Source organism: Hyperoodon ampullatus (assembly GCF_949752795.1).
Source record: "Hyperoodon ampullatus genome assembly, chromosome: 3".
In the NCBI taxonomy this organism is placed as follows: domain Eukaryota; kingdom Metazoa; phylum Chordata; class Mammalia; order Artiodactyla; family Ziphiidae; genus Hyperoodon; species Hyperoodon ampullatus.
In genome coordinates, this window is record NC_136916.1 from 46,063,707 (window position 1) to 46,080,259 (window position 16,553).

The 16,553-nt window shown below is 35.8% G+C and overlaps 1 protein-coding gene across 2 annotated transcripts in view; it reads right to left on the reverse strand.

Annotated features, from left to right (window-relative positions):
* Window positions 1-16,553, reverse strand: part of DNAAF4 (dynein axonemal assembly factor 4) — a gene marked incomplete at its 3' end in the record, with an annotated part of 87,684 nt that overhangs the window by 31,359 nt on the left and 39,772 nt on the right. For both annotated transcript variants that reach the window (XM_079700350.1, XM_079700349.1), the window contains exon 4: window positions 12,447-12,678. In XM_079700350.1, coding sequence (XP_079556476.1) covers window positions 12,447-12,678 — 232 coding nt within the window. The remainder of the gene's footprint in view (window positions 1-12,446; window positions 12,679-16,553) is intronic.

Here is a 16,553-nt window from a genome sequence, read left to right on the forward strand (position 1 = left end):
GGGTGATGATGGTCAAAAGGTAGGAACTTCTAGTCATAAAATACATAAGCCCTGTGAATGAAATGTACAGCCTGGTGACTATTGCTAATAATACTGTATAGCATATTTGAAAGTTGTTAAGAGAGTAAATCTTAAACGTTCTCATCTTAAGAAAAAAAATTGTAACTTTGTATGGTGCTGGACATATTTGCTAGATTTACTGTGATGATCACTTCATAATATACACACATATCAAATCATTATATTGTACACATGAAACTTATAATAAGTCAATTAAATCTCAATAAAAAAAGAATTTAAAAAATTATTACCTTTCCTCTGTTTCTCCCTTCCCTCTTCCTAATACTCCTATTATTTGAATATTGGACAACCTGAATGGATACTCCAGTTGTTTTATCTTTATTATTTTAAAATCTCTTTCTTGGGGCTTCTCTGGTGGCGCAGCGGTTAAGAATCCGCCTGCCAATGCCAGGCACATGGGTTCGATCCCTGGTCTGGGAAGATCCCACATGCCACGAAGCAACTAAGCCCGTGCGCCACAACTACTGACCCTGTGCTCTAGAGCCTGTGAGCCACAACTACTGAGACCACGTGCTGCAACTAGCAATCCTATGTGCCTAGAGCCCATGCTCCGCAACAAGAGAAGCCACTGCAATGAGAAGCCTGCGCACCGCAATGAAGAGTAGCCCCTGCTCGCCACAACTAGAGAAAGCTGGTGAGCAGCAACAAAGACCCAACACAGCCAAAAGTTAAAAAATAAAATAAAATAATAAAATATCTTTGTCATCTTATTCTATTTTCTGGAAAAAAAATTAACTATATTCCAACTATTTGATTTAATTTTTAATTTTTTAAATTACATTTTTAATTTCCAAACCGTTCTTTTAGGAAAAATTCTTTATTACAGCCTCTTGTTGTTGTTCAAGGATTAAAATATGTTCTCATCTCTCTGAGGACATTAATTATAGTTCTTTATTTACTTTTAATTTTTGAATTTTATTTTTTTATACAGCAGGTTCTTATTAGTCATCAATTTTATACACATCAGTGTATACATGTCAATTCCAATTGCCCAATTTATCACACCACCATCACCATGCCCCCATAGTTTTCCCCCCTTGGTGTCCATAAGTTTGGTCTCTACATCTGTGTCTCAACTTCTGCCCTGCAAACTGGTTCATCTGTACCATTTTTCTAGGTTCAACATACATGCATTAATATACAATATTTGTTTTTCTCTTTCTGACTTATTCACTCTGTATGATGGTCTCTATATCCATCCATGTCTCAACAAATGACCCAATTTTGTTCCTTTTTATGGCTGAGTAATATTACATTGTATATATGTACCACATCTTCTTTATCCATTCATCTGTCGATGGGCATTTAGGTTGCTTCCATGACCTGGCTATTGTAAATAGTGCTGCAATGAACATTGGGGTGCATGTGTCTTTTTGAATTATGGTTTTCTCTGGGTATATGCCCAGTAGTGGGATTGCTGGATCATATGGTAATTCTAGTTTTAGTTTTTAAGGGAACCTCCATACTGTTCTCCATAGTGGCTGTATCAATTTACATTCCCACCAACAGTGCAAGAGGGTTCCCTCTTCCCCACACCCTTTCCAGCATTTGTTGTTTGTAGATTTTCTGATGATGCCCATTCTAACTGGTGTGAGGTGATACCACATTGTAGTACTGATTTGCATTTCTCTGATAATTAGTGATGTTGAGCAGCTTTTCATGTGCTTCTTGGACATCTGTATGTCTTCTTTGGAGAAATGTCTATTTAGGTCTTCTGCCCATTTTTCATTGGATTGTTTGTTTTTTTAATGTTGAGCTGCATGAGCTGTTTATATATTTTGGAGATTAATCCTTTGTCCGTTGATTCGTTTGCAAATATTTTCTCCCATTCTGCGGGTTATCTTTTGGTCTTGTTTATGGTTTCCTTTGTTGTGCAAAAGCTTTTAAGTTTCCTTAGGTCCAATTTGTTTATTTTTATTTCCATTACTCTAGGAGGTGGATCAAAAAAGATCTTGCTGTGATTTATGTCAAAGAGTGTTCTTCCTATGTTTTCCTCTAAGAGTTTTATAGTGTCCAGTCTTACATTTAGGTCTCAAACCCATTTTGAGTTCATTTTTCTGTATGGTGTTAGGGAGTGTTCTAATTTCATTCTTTTATATGTAGCTGTCCAGTTTTCCCAGCACCATTTATTGAAGAGACTGTCTTTTCTCCATTGTATATCCTTGCCTCCTTTGTCATAGATTAGTTGACCATAGGTGCGTGGGTTTATCTCTGGGCTTTCTATATTGTTCCATTGATCTGTGTTTCTGTTTTTGTGCCAGTACAATACTGTCTTGATTACTTTAGCTTTGTAGCATAGTCGGAATTCAAGGCGTCTGATTCCTCCAGCTCCATTTTTTTCCCTCAAGACTGCTTTGGCTATTCGGGGTCTTTTGTGTCTCCATACAAATTTAAAGATTACCTTGTTCTAGTCCCATAAAAAATGCCATTGGTAATTTGATAGGGATTGCATTGAATCTGTAGATTGCTTTGGGTAGTATAGTCATTTTCACAATATTGATTTTTCCAATCCAAGAACATGGTATGTCTCTCCATCTGTTGGTATCATCTTTAATTTCTTTCATCAGTGCCTTAGAGTTTTCTGCATACAGCTCTTTTGTCTCCCTAGGTAGGTTTATTCCTAGGTATTTTATTCTTTTTGTTGCAGTGGTAAATGGGAGTGCTTCCTTAGTTTCTCTTTCAGATTTTTCATCATTAGTGTATAGGAATGCAAGAGATTTCTGTACATTAATTTTGTATCTTACTTTACCAAATTCATTAATTAGCTCTAGTAGTTTTCTGGTAGCATCTTTAGGATTCTCTATGTACAGTATCATGTCATCTGCAAACAGTGACAGTTTTACCTTTTCTTTTCCAATTTGTATTCCTTTTATTTCTTTTTCTTCTCTGACTGCTGTGGCTAGGACTTCCAAAACTATGTTGAATAATAGTGGTGAGAGTGGACATCCTTGTCTTGTTCCTGATCTTAGAGGAAATGCTTTCAGTTTTTCACCATTGAGAATGATGTTTGCTGTGGGTTTGTCATATATGGTCTTTATTATGTTGAGGTAGGTTCCCTCTATGCCCACTTTCTGGAGAGTTTTTATCATAAATCGGTGTTGAATTTTGTCAAAAGCTTTTTCTGCATCTATTGAGATGATCATATGGTTTCTATTCTTCAATTTGTCAATATGGTTTATCACATTGATTGATTTACGTATATTGAAGAATCTGTGCATCCCTGGGATAAATCCCACTTGATCATGGTATATGATCGTTTTAATGTGTTGTTGGATTCTGTTTGCTAGTATTTTGTTGAGGATTTTTGCATCTATATTCATCAGTGATATTAGTCTGTAATTTTCTTTTTTTGTAGTATCTTTGTCTGGTTTTGGTATCAGGGTGATGGTGGCCTCATAGAATCAGTTTGGGAGTGTTCCTTCCTCTGCAATTCTTTGGAAGAGTTTGAGAAGGATGGGTGTTAGCTCGTCTCTAAATGTTTGATAGAATTCACCTGTGAAGCCATCTGTTCTGGACCTTTGTTCATTGGAAGATTTTTCATCACATTTTCAATTTCATTACTTGTGATTGGTCTGTGTATGTATTCTATTTCTTTCTGGTTCAGTCTTGGAAGGTTATACCTTTCTAAGAATTTATCCATTTCTTCCAGGTTGTCAATTTTATTGGCATAGAGTTGCTTATTGTAGTCTCTTAGGATGCTTTGTATTTCTGCGGTGTCGTAGCTTCTCCTTTTTCATTTCTAATTTTATTGATTTGAGTCCACTCCCTCTTTTTCTTGATGAGTCTAGCTAATGGTTTATCAATTTTGTTTATCTTCTCAAACAATCAGCTTTTAGTTTTATTGATATTTGCTATTGTTTTCTTTGCTTCTATTTCATTTATTTCTGCTCTGATCTTTATGATTTCTTTCCTTCTGCTAACTCTGGGTTTTGTTTGTTCTTCTTTCTCTAGCTCCTTTAGGTGTAAGGTTAGATGATTTATTTGAGATTTTTCTTGTTTCTTGAGGTAGGCTTGTATAGCTATAAACTTCCCTCTTAGAACTGCTTTTGCTGCATCCCACAGGTTTTGGACCATCGTGTTTTCATTGCAATTTGTCTCCAGGTATTTTTTTTTTTTTTGCATTTTGCAGGCCTCTCACTGTTGTGGCCTCTCCCATTGAGGAGCACAGGCTCCGGACGCGCAGGCTCAGCGGCCATGGCTCACAGGCCCAGCCACTCCGCGGCATGTGGGATCTTCCCGGACCGGGGCACGAACCCGTGTCCCCTGCATCGGCAGGCGGACTCTCAACCACTGCGCCACCAGGGAAGCCCTCCAGGTATTTTTTGATTTCCTCTTTGATTTCTTCAGTGATCTCTTGGTTATTTAGTAATGTAGTGTTTAGCCTTCATGTGTTTGTGTTTTTACGTTTTTTTCCCTGTAATTCATTTCTAATGTCATAGCGTTGTGGTCAGAAAAGATGCTTGATATGATTTCAATTTTCTTAAATTTACTGAGGCTTTATTTGTGACCCAAGATGTGATCTATCCTGGAGAGTGTTCCGTGAGCACTTGAAAAGAAAGTGTAATCTGCTGTTTTTGGATGGAATGTCCTATAAATTCCAATTAAATCTATCTGGTCTATTGTGTCATTTAAAGCTTCTGTTTCCTTATTTATTTTCATTTTGGATGATCTGTCCATTGGTGTAAGTGAGGTGTTAAAGTCCCCCACTATTACTATGTTACTGTCGATTTCCTCTTTTACAGCTGTTAGCAGTTGCCTTATGTATTGAGGTGCTCCTATGTTGGGTGCATATATATTTATAATCATTGTATCTTCTTCTTGGATTGATCTGTTGATCATTATGTAGTGTCCTTCCTTGTCTCTTGTAACAGTCTTTAGTTTAAAGTCTATTTTATCGGATATGAGTATTGCTACTCCAGCTTTCTTTTGATTTCCATTTGCATGGACTATCTTTCTCCATCCCCTCACTTGCAGTGTGTATGTGTCCCTAGGTCTGAAGTGGGTCTCTTGTAGACAGCATATATATGGGTCTTGTTTTTGTATCCATTCAGCAAGGCTGTGTTCTATTGGTGGGAGCATTTAATCCATTCACGTTTAAGGTAATTATCGATATGTATGTTCCTATTACCATTTTCTTAATTGTTTTGGGTTTTTGTAGGTCCTTTTCTTCTCTTGTATTTCCCAGTTAGAGAAGTTCCTTTAGCATTTGTTGTAGAGCTGGTTTGGTGTTGCTGAATTCTTTTAGCTTTTGCTTCTCTGCTAAGCTTTTGATTTCTCCATCGAATCTGAATGAGAACCTTGCTGGGTAGAGTAATCTTGGTTGTAGTTTCTTCCCTTTCATCACTTTAAGTATATCATGCCACTCCCTTCTGGCTTGTAGAGTTTCTGCTGAGAAATCAGCTGTTAACCTTATGGGAGTTCCCCTGTATGTTATCTGTCATTTTTCCCTTGCTGCTTTTAATAACTTTTCTTTAATTTTTGCCAATTTGATTACTATGTGTCTCAGTGTGTTTCTCCTTGGGTTTATCCTGTATGGGACTTGCTGTGCTTCCTGGACTTGGGTGGCTATCCTTTCCCATGTTAGGGAAGTTTTCAACTATAATCTCTTCAAATATTTTCTCAGGTCCTTTCTCTCTCTCTTCTCCTTCTGGGACCCCTATAATGTGAATGTTGTTGCATTTAATGTTGTCCCAGATGTCTCTTAGGCTGTCATTTCTTTTCATTCTTTTTTCTTTATTCTGTTCTGCAGCAGTGAATTCCACCATTCTGTCTTCCAGGTCACTTATCCATTCTTCTGCCTCAGTTATTCTGCTATTGATTCCTTCTAGTGTTTTTTTCATTTCAGTTATTGTATTGTTCATCTCTGTTTGTTTGTTCTTTAGTTCTTCTAGGTCTTTGTTAAACATTTCTCGCATTTTCTCGATCTTTGCCTCCATTCTTTTTCCGAGGTCCTGGATCATCTTCATTATCATTATTCTGAATTCTTTTTCTGGAAGGTTGCCTATCTCCACTTCATTTAGTTGTTTATCTGGGGTTTTATCTTGTTCCTTCATCTGGTACATAGCCCTCTGCCTTTTCATCTTGTCTATCTTTCTGTGAATAGTAAAGGTTTCTTGATGCACTGTTTCCACAAAGTGATTTCACCAGGAGTCCCTCACGTGAGGACGTTCTCTCAGATTCTCTTGGTGTGTGAACTGTCTTCAGGTTCAACATATGAATGAAGTTTGGAGGTTGGTGTCCATCCTGCTAGTGTTCGAGGGTCTCCTGCAGAGGCGGGGGTGGCTGTGGCTCACCATGGGGACAAGGACACTGGCAGCAGAAGTTCTGGGAAGTACTCAGCATGAGCCCTCCCAGAGTCTGCCATTAGCCCCACCTAATTATACTTCTTTTTAAGTTTTCTTCTATTCCCTGCATTACTTGGTTGTTCCAAGTTGCATTTTTCTGTTTGGTTCTTGGCTGTCTGTTCATATTAAAGATGAAGTACAAATATTCTGACTGGAAGTTTTGTGTACATGAATCTAAAGATTGTTGACTAGTGAGCTTCAGCATGGTGAACTAGTGGGGCCATTATAAATGCCAGGGTTTTTTCATCCTATACTAGTTAGCTTCCCTGTAGAGGAATTCTCCAATCTACATAACAGGTGCACTGGGCTCCTGCATGCATATGGGGAAGAGAATAGAGCTGGAGAGGATCTCTTGAATCAGTATTTATATTTTTACAATGCAGACTTTCACTCAATCTCTGTATTTTCAGAGCAGAATCTCACTCAGTCCTCAATTGTGCAGAAAGTAAATCTCCAGTTATCTGCTGTAGTACAGGAGGAGATCTGGTAATCAAAGTCCTATGCACTTTCAACCAATCCTATTTTTTCCAGACCTACGTTTGCCCTTCCCTTTAGACGTACCTAGTTCTACCAAGTTGAAAAGGGACAAATCCACCTGCCCTGAAGCCTCATCTCTCCCACTACAATGCTTTTAGTAGCTTAGCAAATAGATAGCTCAGCAAATCAAAACTAGTTCAACAGATACTGGTAACTGACCTCAAGAGGCTTCCCCTTTTGGATTTTTTTTTTTAATGTGGAACATTTTTAAAGTCTTTATTGAGTTTGTTACAACATTGCTTCTGTTTTGATTTTTTGGCCTCGAGGCATGTGGGATCTTAGCTCCCCAACCAAGGATCGAACCTGCATGTCCTGCATTGGAAGGCAAAGTCTTAACCACTGGACGGCTAGGGAAGTCCCGGCTTCCCCTTTTGAACAAAGCTGTTTCTAACAAGACAAGAAAGCCCCCATAGTCATGTAACTAATTAATGCTCATTGATTCCCCTTTCCTCGTATCTTATAAATATAGACAACAGTACAAGAGCAGGGACCCTCAAATGGAGACTTTTGGGGGAATGGCCTCACTATGCCTGGCCCTAAGCATAACTCTGTGGAATAGTAAGAACTTGAGGAAATCGTGCACACTTTGATGCTTTCCTGCCTAAAATCAATAAACATTATTTTTTCAATTTTATTGAGAAATAATTCATGTACAATAACTATACTCATTTTAAAGTATATTAAATGAGTTCTGACAGATGTACATGCTCCTGAAATCACAATCAACACAGAAAATTTCTATCACCTCTAAGAGTCCCCTATAACCCTGTGAAGTTCATCCTTTCCCTTCACTCCTGGCCCCAGGCAACCACTGACGTGCTCTCAGTCATTATAAATTAGTTAGTAATTTCTAGAATTTCATGCACTAGGGACTGGTGTCTTGCTTTTTTCAGAATAATTTTGTGATTCATTCATGTCATGTGTATCAGTAGTTGTCTCTTTTTTAAAAAATAAATTTGTTTATTTTTGACTGCATTGGGTCTTCACTGTTGTGCACAGGCTTTCTCTAGCTGTGGCAAGCGGGGGCTACTCTTCATTGTGGTGCGCGGGCTTCTCATTGCAATGGCTTCTTTTGTTGCAGAGCACAGGCTCTAGGTGCGCAGGCTCAGTAGTTGTGGTGAACGGGCTGAGTTGCTCTGCAGCATGTGGGATCTTCCTGGGCCAGGGATCAAACCCATGTCCCCTGCATTGGCAGGCGGATCCTTAACCACTGGGCCACCAGGGAAGTTCCAGTTGTCTCCTTTTTATTGAAGAGTAATATTCCATTTTATGAATGTATTTCATAATTTGTTTATCCATTCACCTGTTGATGGACATTGTTTCCAGTTGTTCACTATTGTAAATAAAGCTGCTGTGAACATTTGAATACAAGTTTTTAGGTGGACACATTTTTCTTGTGTAAATACCTAGGACTAAAATGGTTGAGTTATATGACAGGTTAGATGACAGTTGACACTCTTCCAAAGTGGTTGTACCATTTTATATTTTGACCATCATTGTACAAGGTCCAACTGTAGCACATCCTCAATAACACTTTGTACTGATGGACTTTCTAATATTTAATATTAGCTATCTTAGTTTATTTAACCACTATATTTCACTGTGGTTTTAATTTGCATTTCCTTACTGACTAATGATGTTGAACATCATTTCATGTGCATATTGACCATTCATATGTCTTCTTTTGTGAAAAGTCCATTCAAATCTTTTGTCTAATTATTTATTGGGTAGTTTGTCTTCTGCGTATATATTATGTACATGGTGAGGCAAGAATCAATGTTCATTTGTTTCCATAGATACCCAATTGTTCCAGACTTCCCTTTCCCCATTGAACTGTTCTGCTTTTGATGAAAAGCATCAGACCATACAGGTTAGGATCTATTTCTGCTCACTGTACTCCATTCTTTTGACCTTTCTGTTCGTCCTTTCACCAGTTCCACCCTATCTTGATTACTGTAGCTTGATGTTAAGTCCTCAAATCAGGTAGTATAAGTCCAACATCTTTGTTCTTATTTTAAAAAATTTCTTTAGCTAGTCTAGGTCATTTGCATTCTAATATAAATTTTAGAATCAACTTGTCGATTTCTACAAAAAGCTTACTGGTATTTCTGTTGGAATTGCATTAAATCTATACATCAGTTTAAGGAGAAGTGACATCTTAACAATATTGAGTTTTCCTATTCATGAACATGCTATATCTCTCCACTTGTTTAGGCCTTTAAAAATATCTCTCAGTAATTTTTTATCGTTTTCAGTGATGAGATCTTACACTTCTTTTATTAAATTTATTCCTAAACGTTTTGTGTCTTAGTGTTATTATAAATTGATTAAAGTTTAATTTTCCAATTGTTTGCTGTTGGTAAATAAAATCATAAGTGATTTTTGCAATCTTATATCTTGAGACATTGCTAAATTCACTTATTAGGTCTAGCAGTTATCTGTAGATTCCTTAGGGATTTCTACATAGACAATCATGTCATCTACAAATAGACAGTTTTACTTCTTCCTGTCTAATCTTCACGGCTTTTATTTCTTCTTCTTGTCTTAATGCAGCAGTTAGGACCTCTAGTATAATGTTGAATGAGGTAGTGAAAACAGACATGCTTGCCTTGCTCTTCAACCTAAGGGACAAAGTACACATTAATTCATCAGTAAATATGATGTTTGCCATAGATTTTTGTGTAGAAGGCTCTTATCAGATTGAGAAAGTTTCTTTCTAGTCCAATTTTTTATTATAAATGGGTGTTGGATTTTGTCAAATGCCTCTTTGCAATATTGAAATAATCACATTTGTCCTTTGTTCTGTTAGTATAATTATACTGAACAATTTTCAAATGCTAAATCAACCTTCTCTTCCATTACCCATTTCCAGAAGTCAAAAATTCTCTAGGCTGTGTGAAAAAAAAAACATGACTACAGTGGTTTAACCAAACATGGGTTTATTTTTCTCACTTAACGAGCTTGAAGAAAGATAGTTCAGCACGATTTATCAGCTTTCCAATATCATTAATGTCCCAGGCTCTTTCTTCTTCCCTGTTCTATCATTCTTAATGTATGGCATGCCTCTTCACGATCTCAAGAAGTGTTAATGCACTTCTTGGCAAAGATCTTCATCTTAGGTAGAAAAAGGAAAGGGGGAGCAAGCAGAAAGGAACTGGGGACACTTATCTCAGAAAAGTAATACTTTTCTATAAATCCTTAGTAGATTTCTTCTTGCATTTCAAGAGCCAGAACTGTGCCACTTGGCTACATACTGTTACAAGAGAGTCTGGGGAAGTAAATTTTGTTTTCCCTTTTTTTAAACTAATTTAAAATTACTTTGTTTGTAAAAATGAGTCACTGTGCTTTGATCCTTATTTTTTCATTTTATAATAAAAAATTTCAAATATGTACAAAAGTAGACAGGATAGAATAATCACCATCATGCATTCATGACGTGACTTCAATTATCAACTCATGGCCAACACCATTTCATCTTTACCTCTATCCATTTTCACATACCATATTATTTTGAAGCAAATCTCAGACATCATATTTACCTATAAATATTTCAGTAGGCATCTCTACAAGATGAGGACTTTATAAATTATCACATCTAAAGAAAATACCATTATCACATCTAAAGAAAAATGTAATTATTCCATAATTTCTTCAAATATCCAATCAATACTCAAATTTCCAAGCAGTAAGTTTTTAAGCTGGACACATTTCTTCTGTCCCCTACCCCCAAATCATAATTCTATTGGTAAAAAAGGAAAAGAAGAGTATATATTGAGTAGGCAATCTACAGCACCCACCACACCATTTGTATTCAGTATACTATAAAAGTAGTTGTCTCAAGAACGTTTCTGGGGCAAATAATACAATATTCTTTCTATAGTTAGAAATGTTATCAAATGAGCATTTTTAGTTAGAGGTGGCATTAAAACAGTAGCATTAGACTTTTTAGGAGCAGCCTTGTTTTCCTCTTTAAGAGGTCTAACTTTACTGGCCAATAAGACATTTGTCAATTTTTTAAAGCAGTTACTCACAAATCCCAGCTAACTGAAGTTATTTGTATCTACAACATTTTATGTTCCTTAGGCACTGGACACACGTTAAGTCATATTTGTATATTCCATAACTCCAAGTACAGAGGAGACACTGAGTAAATGAATATTTGTTAAATGTATGGACGAGATGGAAGAAAGTAACCAAAGCCTACTAAAGAATGCTACCAGTCATCCATAATGATACTACTGAAATAAGGAAAAAAAGGACTTCTAGAGTAAAAAATCCAAAAAAAGCTGATTTATACATTTTTTCCTCCACCATGTTTAATTTCCCTTGTATCCTTGGATGAATTTTTTTTAAACATCTTCAGGATATCTCTTATATACAAAAGTTTGTTTGGGTTCCACCAGTGTCTTAAAACATCCTATTTGTTTAGAAGTAATTGAAATTAGGAAGGAAATGCTTTCAAATACTCCAATTGTATAAATATTTTGTTGAAATGGCATTAAAGAAGGAGATAGTGTAGTAGTTAACTTGCATGTCAATATTAAACCACAAAAATATATAAATTTAATAAAGCTACTGCTTAATATTTACTCTAAATGACTTCTTAACATGCTAAACCTCACTGTTAAAGTAGTAAAGACATGTAGCCTTTGAAAAGAACATAGGTTTCAGAATCAGATCTGGGTTCAAATCCTATAGGTTTGCTTACTGGGTAGTTGTTTATCCTTTCAAAACACCTATTTCCTTTAAAATAAGAATAACAGCACTTACCCCAAAGTGCTGTTGTGAGGATTGAGTGATACAATCAATAAAATTACCTGGCATATAGTAATCACCCAAGAAATGTTAATTGTCACTGTTATGTAAGTGATTTAACTACAAAACGTTCCATTTACTAAACATAAATAAACCCAAAACGAAGTTTAATATTCTAAAATCAGATAAAAACACTCTTAGCTTTCAATAAAGAAAATTGTCCTCTCATCTATTTTTGAATACACCAGAATCAAAGGCCAGAAAAGTTCTTGTCTGCTTACAGCGAAGTTTGCTTAACAGTACTCATTTTCCTGAGTTATGTGATGAAAAGTTCTTTTAATGAAATTCCTATTTTCTTATCTCTAAAGAAATAAATGAATGCTCCTGGTACTGATAATTCACTCCAAGTCTTACTGCACCTGAGTTAAACACATATTTAACAACACCTGCATAAATTTCTAAAGGAAGCACATGGGTAAAAACCATATTGAATCTTTGCTCATTTTATTATGAAAGCTTCACTACTTCCTAGAAGAAGAAATAAGTCTTTCACCTTAGTCTTTGTATTGTAGTAATTCATATACCAAAATAATGACCTAATACTGTGGATAGATTCATTCACATACACACACACACATACACACACACACACACACACACACACACTCTGACATATATACTTCACTAACAGGACTCACTTTCCCAGAAAATATTAAGTAATCATTGTACCTTTTGTGGCAAGATTTCTAGATACTGAATTCCTAGTAAGACCTTTATGTTTTAATTTTTTTCTCTCTTCTTCAATTTGCTTTTCTTGTTGATATAATTTTTCTTCTCTCTGAATTATTTTATGTTCTTCAGCTTTTCTTTGATGTTCTTTCCAGGTTTCCAATTCTTTAGTTGCTTTTATCCGTTCATTTTCTTTCATATCTTCTATTCTTTTCCTCTCTTCTTCTTCAATCTGAAAAAATTAAAATTACCAAATCCTTTAAAACATACAAAAAGCAATATTTTAAAAATAAGAAATTCATTATAATAATTAGTTATTTTTACCTTTAAACACTTGTCGTTAAATCTGCAGCAATAGTTAGCAGTGAATAAAGAATTAAAATGGGAACGGTAAATGATTTAGCAGAATGCTCAATGATATGGTGTCACTGAACAAAGGTCTTAGTTCCAGATTTACCATTAACTATTGACATGTTCTTGGGCAGTCACTTTCTCTAGCCTCAGTTTACTTGCATGTAAACTGTGGACAGGCATTCAATAGATGATATCTAAGGGCTTGGTTAATAAAAAAAAAAAAGGAAGAATTTATTACTCTGAAAGTTAAGTCACTTGTCCCCAAATCTTTACACACACACAAATATACATATGCAAACATTCACCTTTCTACTAATGCCAGTCTTACCTTGTCTTAGGACTGAAGTTGTGCCGACCTTCACCTGAGGAATGAGGGAATAATAAGAAGGGAATCTGAAGGAGGAACTAGGGAGTTCGTCTCTGGTGGGTGGAAATGTTTGAACTTTGGATCCTGCTGTCAACTATGTTTGCAATAGCAGTTATTTGACATTTCCACATGAAAAGCTAAATATCAGATGAATCTGAAAGCAATACATTGCTCAGTCGTGTGCCAATTTTTCTCCCTTTCACAAACTTCCCTCATATGGGCAAGAAAAAAAAGTCCCTGTGAAACAGAGTAACTGGTTAGTATATATGGTTGACTCCACGTACCTAACCTTCCTATGGTAACAAAAATTCATCACCTCTATCCTCTAGAGAAGCAGTGTCTAACAGGACTTTTTTTAATGGTAGTAATGTTCTGTACTATCCAATACATTAGCCACTAGTGACACATGGCTAATGAAGCACTTAAAATGGGGCTAGTGTGACTGAGGAACTGAATTGGTAATTTTATTTACGTTTCATTAATGTAAATTTAAATTAATTTATTTTTAAATAGGACATCTGACACAGCTCTAGAATGACATGCTGGTAAAAAGTTTCCTAGAGGCTGAATTATTTTAGGATATAGAATTAACATTATAGGTATGAAAACCGTGCACTGAAGAGGTACTCTATAATATTTGCATGAGTTAATACCCTCTTCTGGAGACTGTTTATTTTCCTATTATACCATGAAACATTTATTGTAAAATAAATTTCACAGATTACTAACAGGAGTTTCTTATAATCCCAGAATTGCCCCTAAGGCCTAAACTAAGCACAAAAGATGCTAATTACTATATGTCCTAAATTCAGAGAGCCGCAGTGAGCTGCCAACAGGTTGGGCCAGAAAGAATCTGCACGTGGCAATGAACCAGCATTTAAATGCCTGATAATAGGCCATGATGAAGATGACAACTTCCCCCAGTTTAGTAATATGTTTGCCTTTTTTCCCTCCTTCCTCTGTTCCCCAACACACGGAAGGAGGAAAAAGTATGTGAAGAGTTAGAACAACACCCCTCATGATCCCTGTTAAGCAGAGTGAATTTTGAAAAGTTTTAAAAAATGCATAAGACTGAGTCTTACTTACCAAAAACAAGACTGTTCTTATAACCAAAAGTAACAAGAAAGTTCTTCTATTATGCCAAGATGTAGTAAAGGGAAATACGTGTGTGTGCACGCATGCACACATGTGTGCATATAAAGATATACGTATATGCAATTTATAATAGGCTATATTAGAAACACAAAAATAGTCCTCAGGGATTAATGAGGAAGAGGAAGGATTAAAAAAGGCTTCAAAGAGCAGGTGACAGAAGGAACTAGAATGAACAGAAAAACATGAAGAAGGTAATACCTTATGATTATGATAAAGGCAGACTACATACAGCAAAGAGAAACAGAGACAGACAAATGTGAAACAATCCTTGAAGGTCTTATTTTTAAAAAAACATAATAAGGGGAATATACCACTTAAAGGAGGAACATGTAGTAACTCAGAAAGCTAGAAAAACAATCACCACACTGAAAGAACTGGATTTTAAGTGCTTTGTACTGCTCAAAAAAGGACGCCATATAGTATGGGATATTAGTTTAATACAGACAGCAAATATAAGTAACGGGAGAATAATGAGCAGCTCCTAAACGAAATTCCTGAAGAAAGGGAAATCTATAATTATTTTAATTTGGAATGAATCTCTGGCTTATCAGGCATTTTTTTTTTAAGCCAATCTCATTTATTATGTATAAAAATAATAAATAAAATACTAGAAAACTGAATCAAGGAAAATATTAAAATTATAATACATCTTGATCAATGATGTATTTCTTATCTATAATATTAGGAAATCAAAAGAGAAAAAAATATGATCTCACTACATGTCAAAATACCCTTGATACTAAGAAAAAAAATTTTAGATCAATAAAAGGACCTACACAATATTATGCTTCATAGTGAAGCATTAAAAATATTTCTAGTAAAGTACCTAAGGCCAATATGTCTACTGCTTTACTATTTTCCTAGCGGGCATAACCTACACAACAGAATTTTTGAAATAAATAAATTTTTAAAATGAATAAACTTTAAATAAGAAATACAAATATAGATTATGCAGAGCTAGAACCATCATTATTTGCAAATAATATGGTAGACTACCTAAAAGAACACAAATAATAAACTGACAAACTATTAGAATGAAGAGGAGAGTTCAGCAAGGCAATCACATACAAGATCAACTTATACAAACTCTTAAAACTAACTTTCCTACAGTCTGGCAATAAACAATTAGAAAATACAATGGAAAAAGTCATTTCATTAGTAACTGCCAGAAAAGCTTTTAAAATGCTACAAGTAAGCTTTACAAAATATGAGCCAGCCCTATATGTAAGTTAAATAATTTTGCTGAGGGATATAAAATGTAAGTCTGAATAAATGGAGATAAATGCCACATTCCTGGAAGAAAATCTCAATATTTTAAAACTCAATATTTTGATATTCTGCAAATTAATTTATAAGTCAATGTAAATCTAATCAAAATACCAAAAGAACTCTTAGGGAGCTTGATAAGTAACTGTGAAATTCATCCACAGCAGAAAACGTGCAGGTTTTATGGAGCTGTGAAGAGGTTGGCAATTCTCATCCATAAAGATCAAGTATAAAACTAGACAAATTTATCAAAAACAACCAATTCAGGGCAGTGGGAATTAACCAAAGGCAGCCTGCAAATTGATAAGTGTTTATTCTAGAAGAATTGCTAAAGTTATAGGTAAGAACAGTGGGAGGCTCTGACCTGCTTAAGGTTACTCCCAACCACCCGCCTCCAGCCAGGATGAAAAGACTGACATTTTTACCAACATGAAACTAGGAAAAAGAACCCAGCAGCTTTGTTAGCAAAAACGGTGGACTCATTTCAGGGTGGGGCAGTGAAAATCTGTGGCTTTGGTGGAGAAAAGTGGTAAACTTTGGTGGAGAAAAGTGGGAATGAAGAGGGAAAATTTACAGTTGAGGTCCGAGGTTGAGGTCCTAGTCAGGGTAAGTGCCTGAGTATTCAGAAAATTAAGAGAAAGATCATGTAAATTAAGAGAGCCATAGAAGGTCTGTAATAAGCTCACCATACACCCCTGGTTAAACAGCAAGCTATGCATTTCTGGGTGAGACCTAAGGAAGCCTGGCATAATACAAAGCCAAGGGATACTTGAGAACTTGCTCTAACTGTGAATGTACTTCCAAACCCACACACAGACCAATCAGCAACGGGGTGGAAGCCTTTCAGGCTGAAGGTGTTTACTACCTCTGCCCAAATCATCAGCTAACAAGTGAGTTACGCAGACACAGGGAAGACCCTTAAGGAAGTCAGTCCAGAAAACAAGAATTAAAAAACTCGTCAGAGA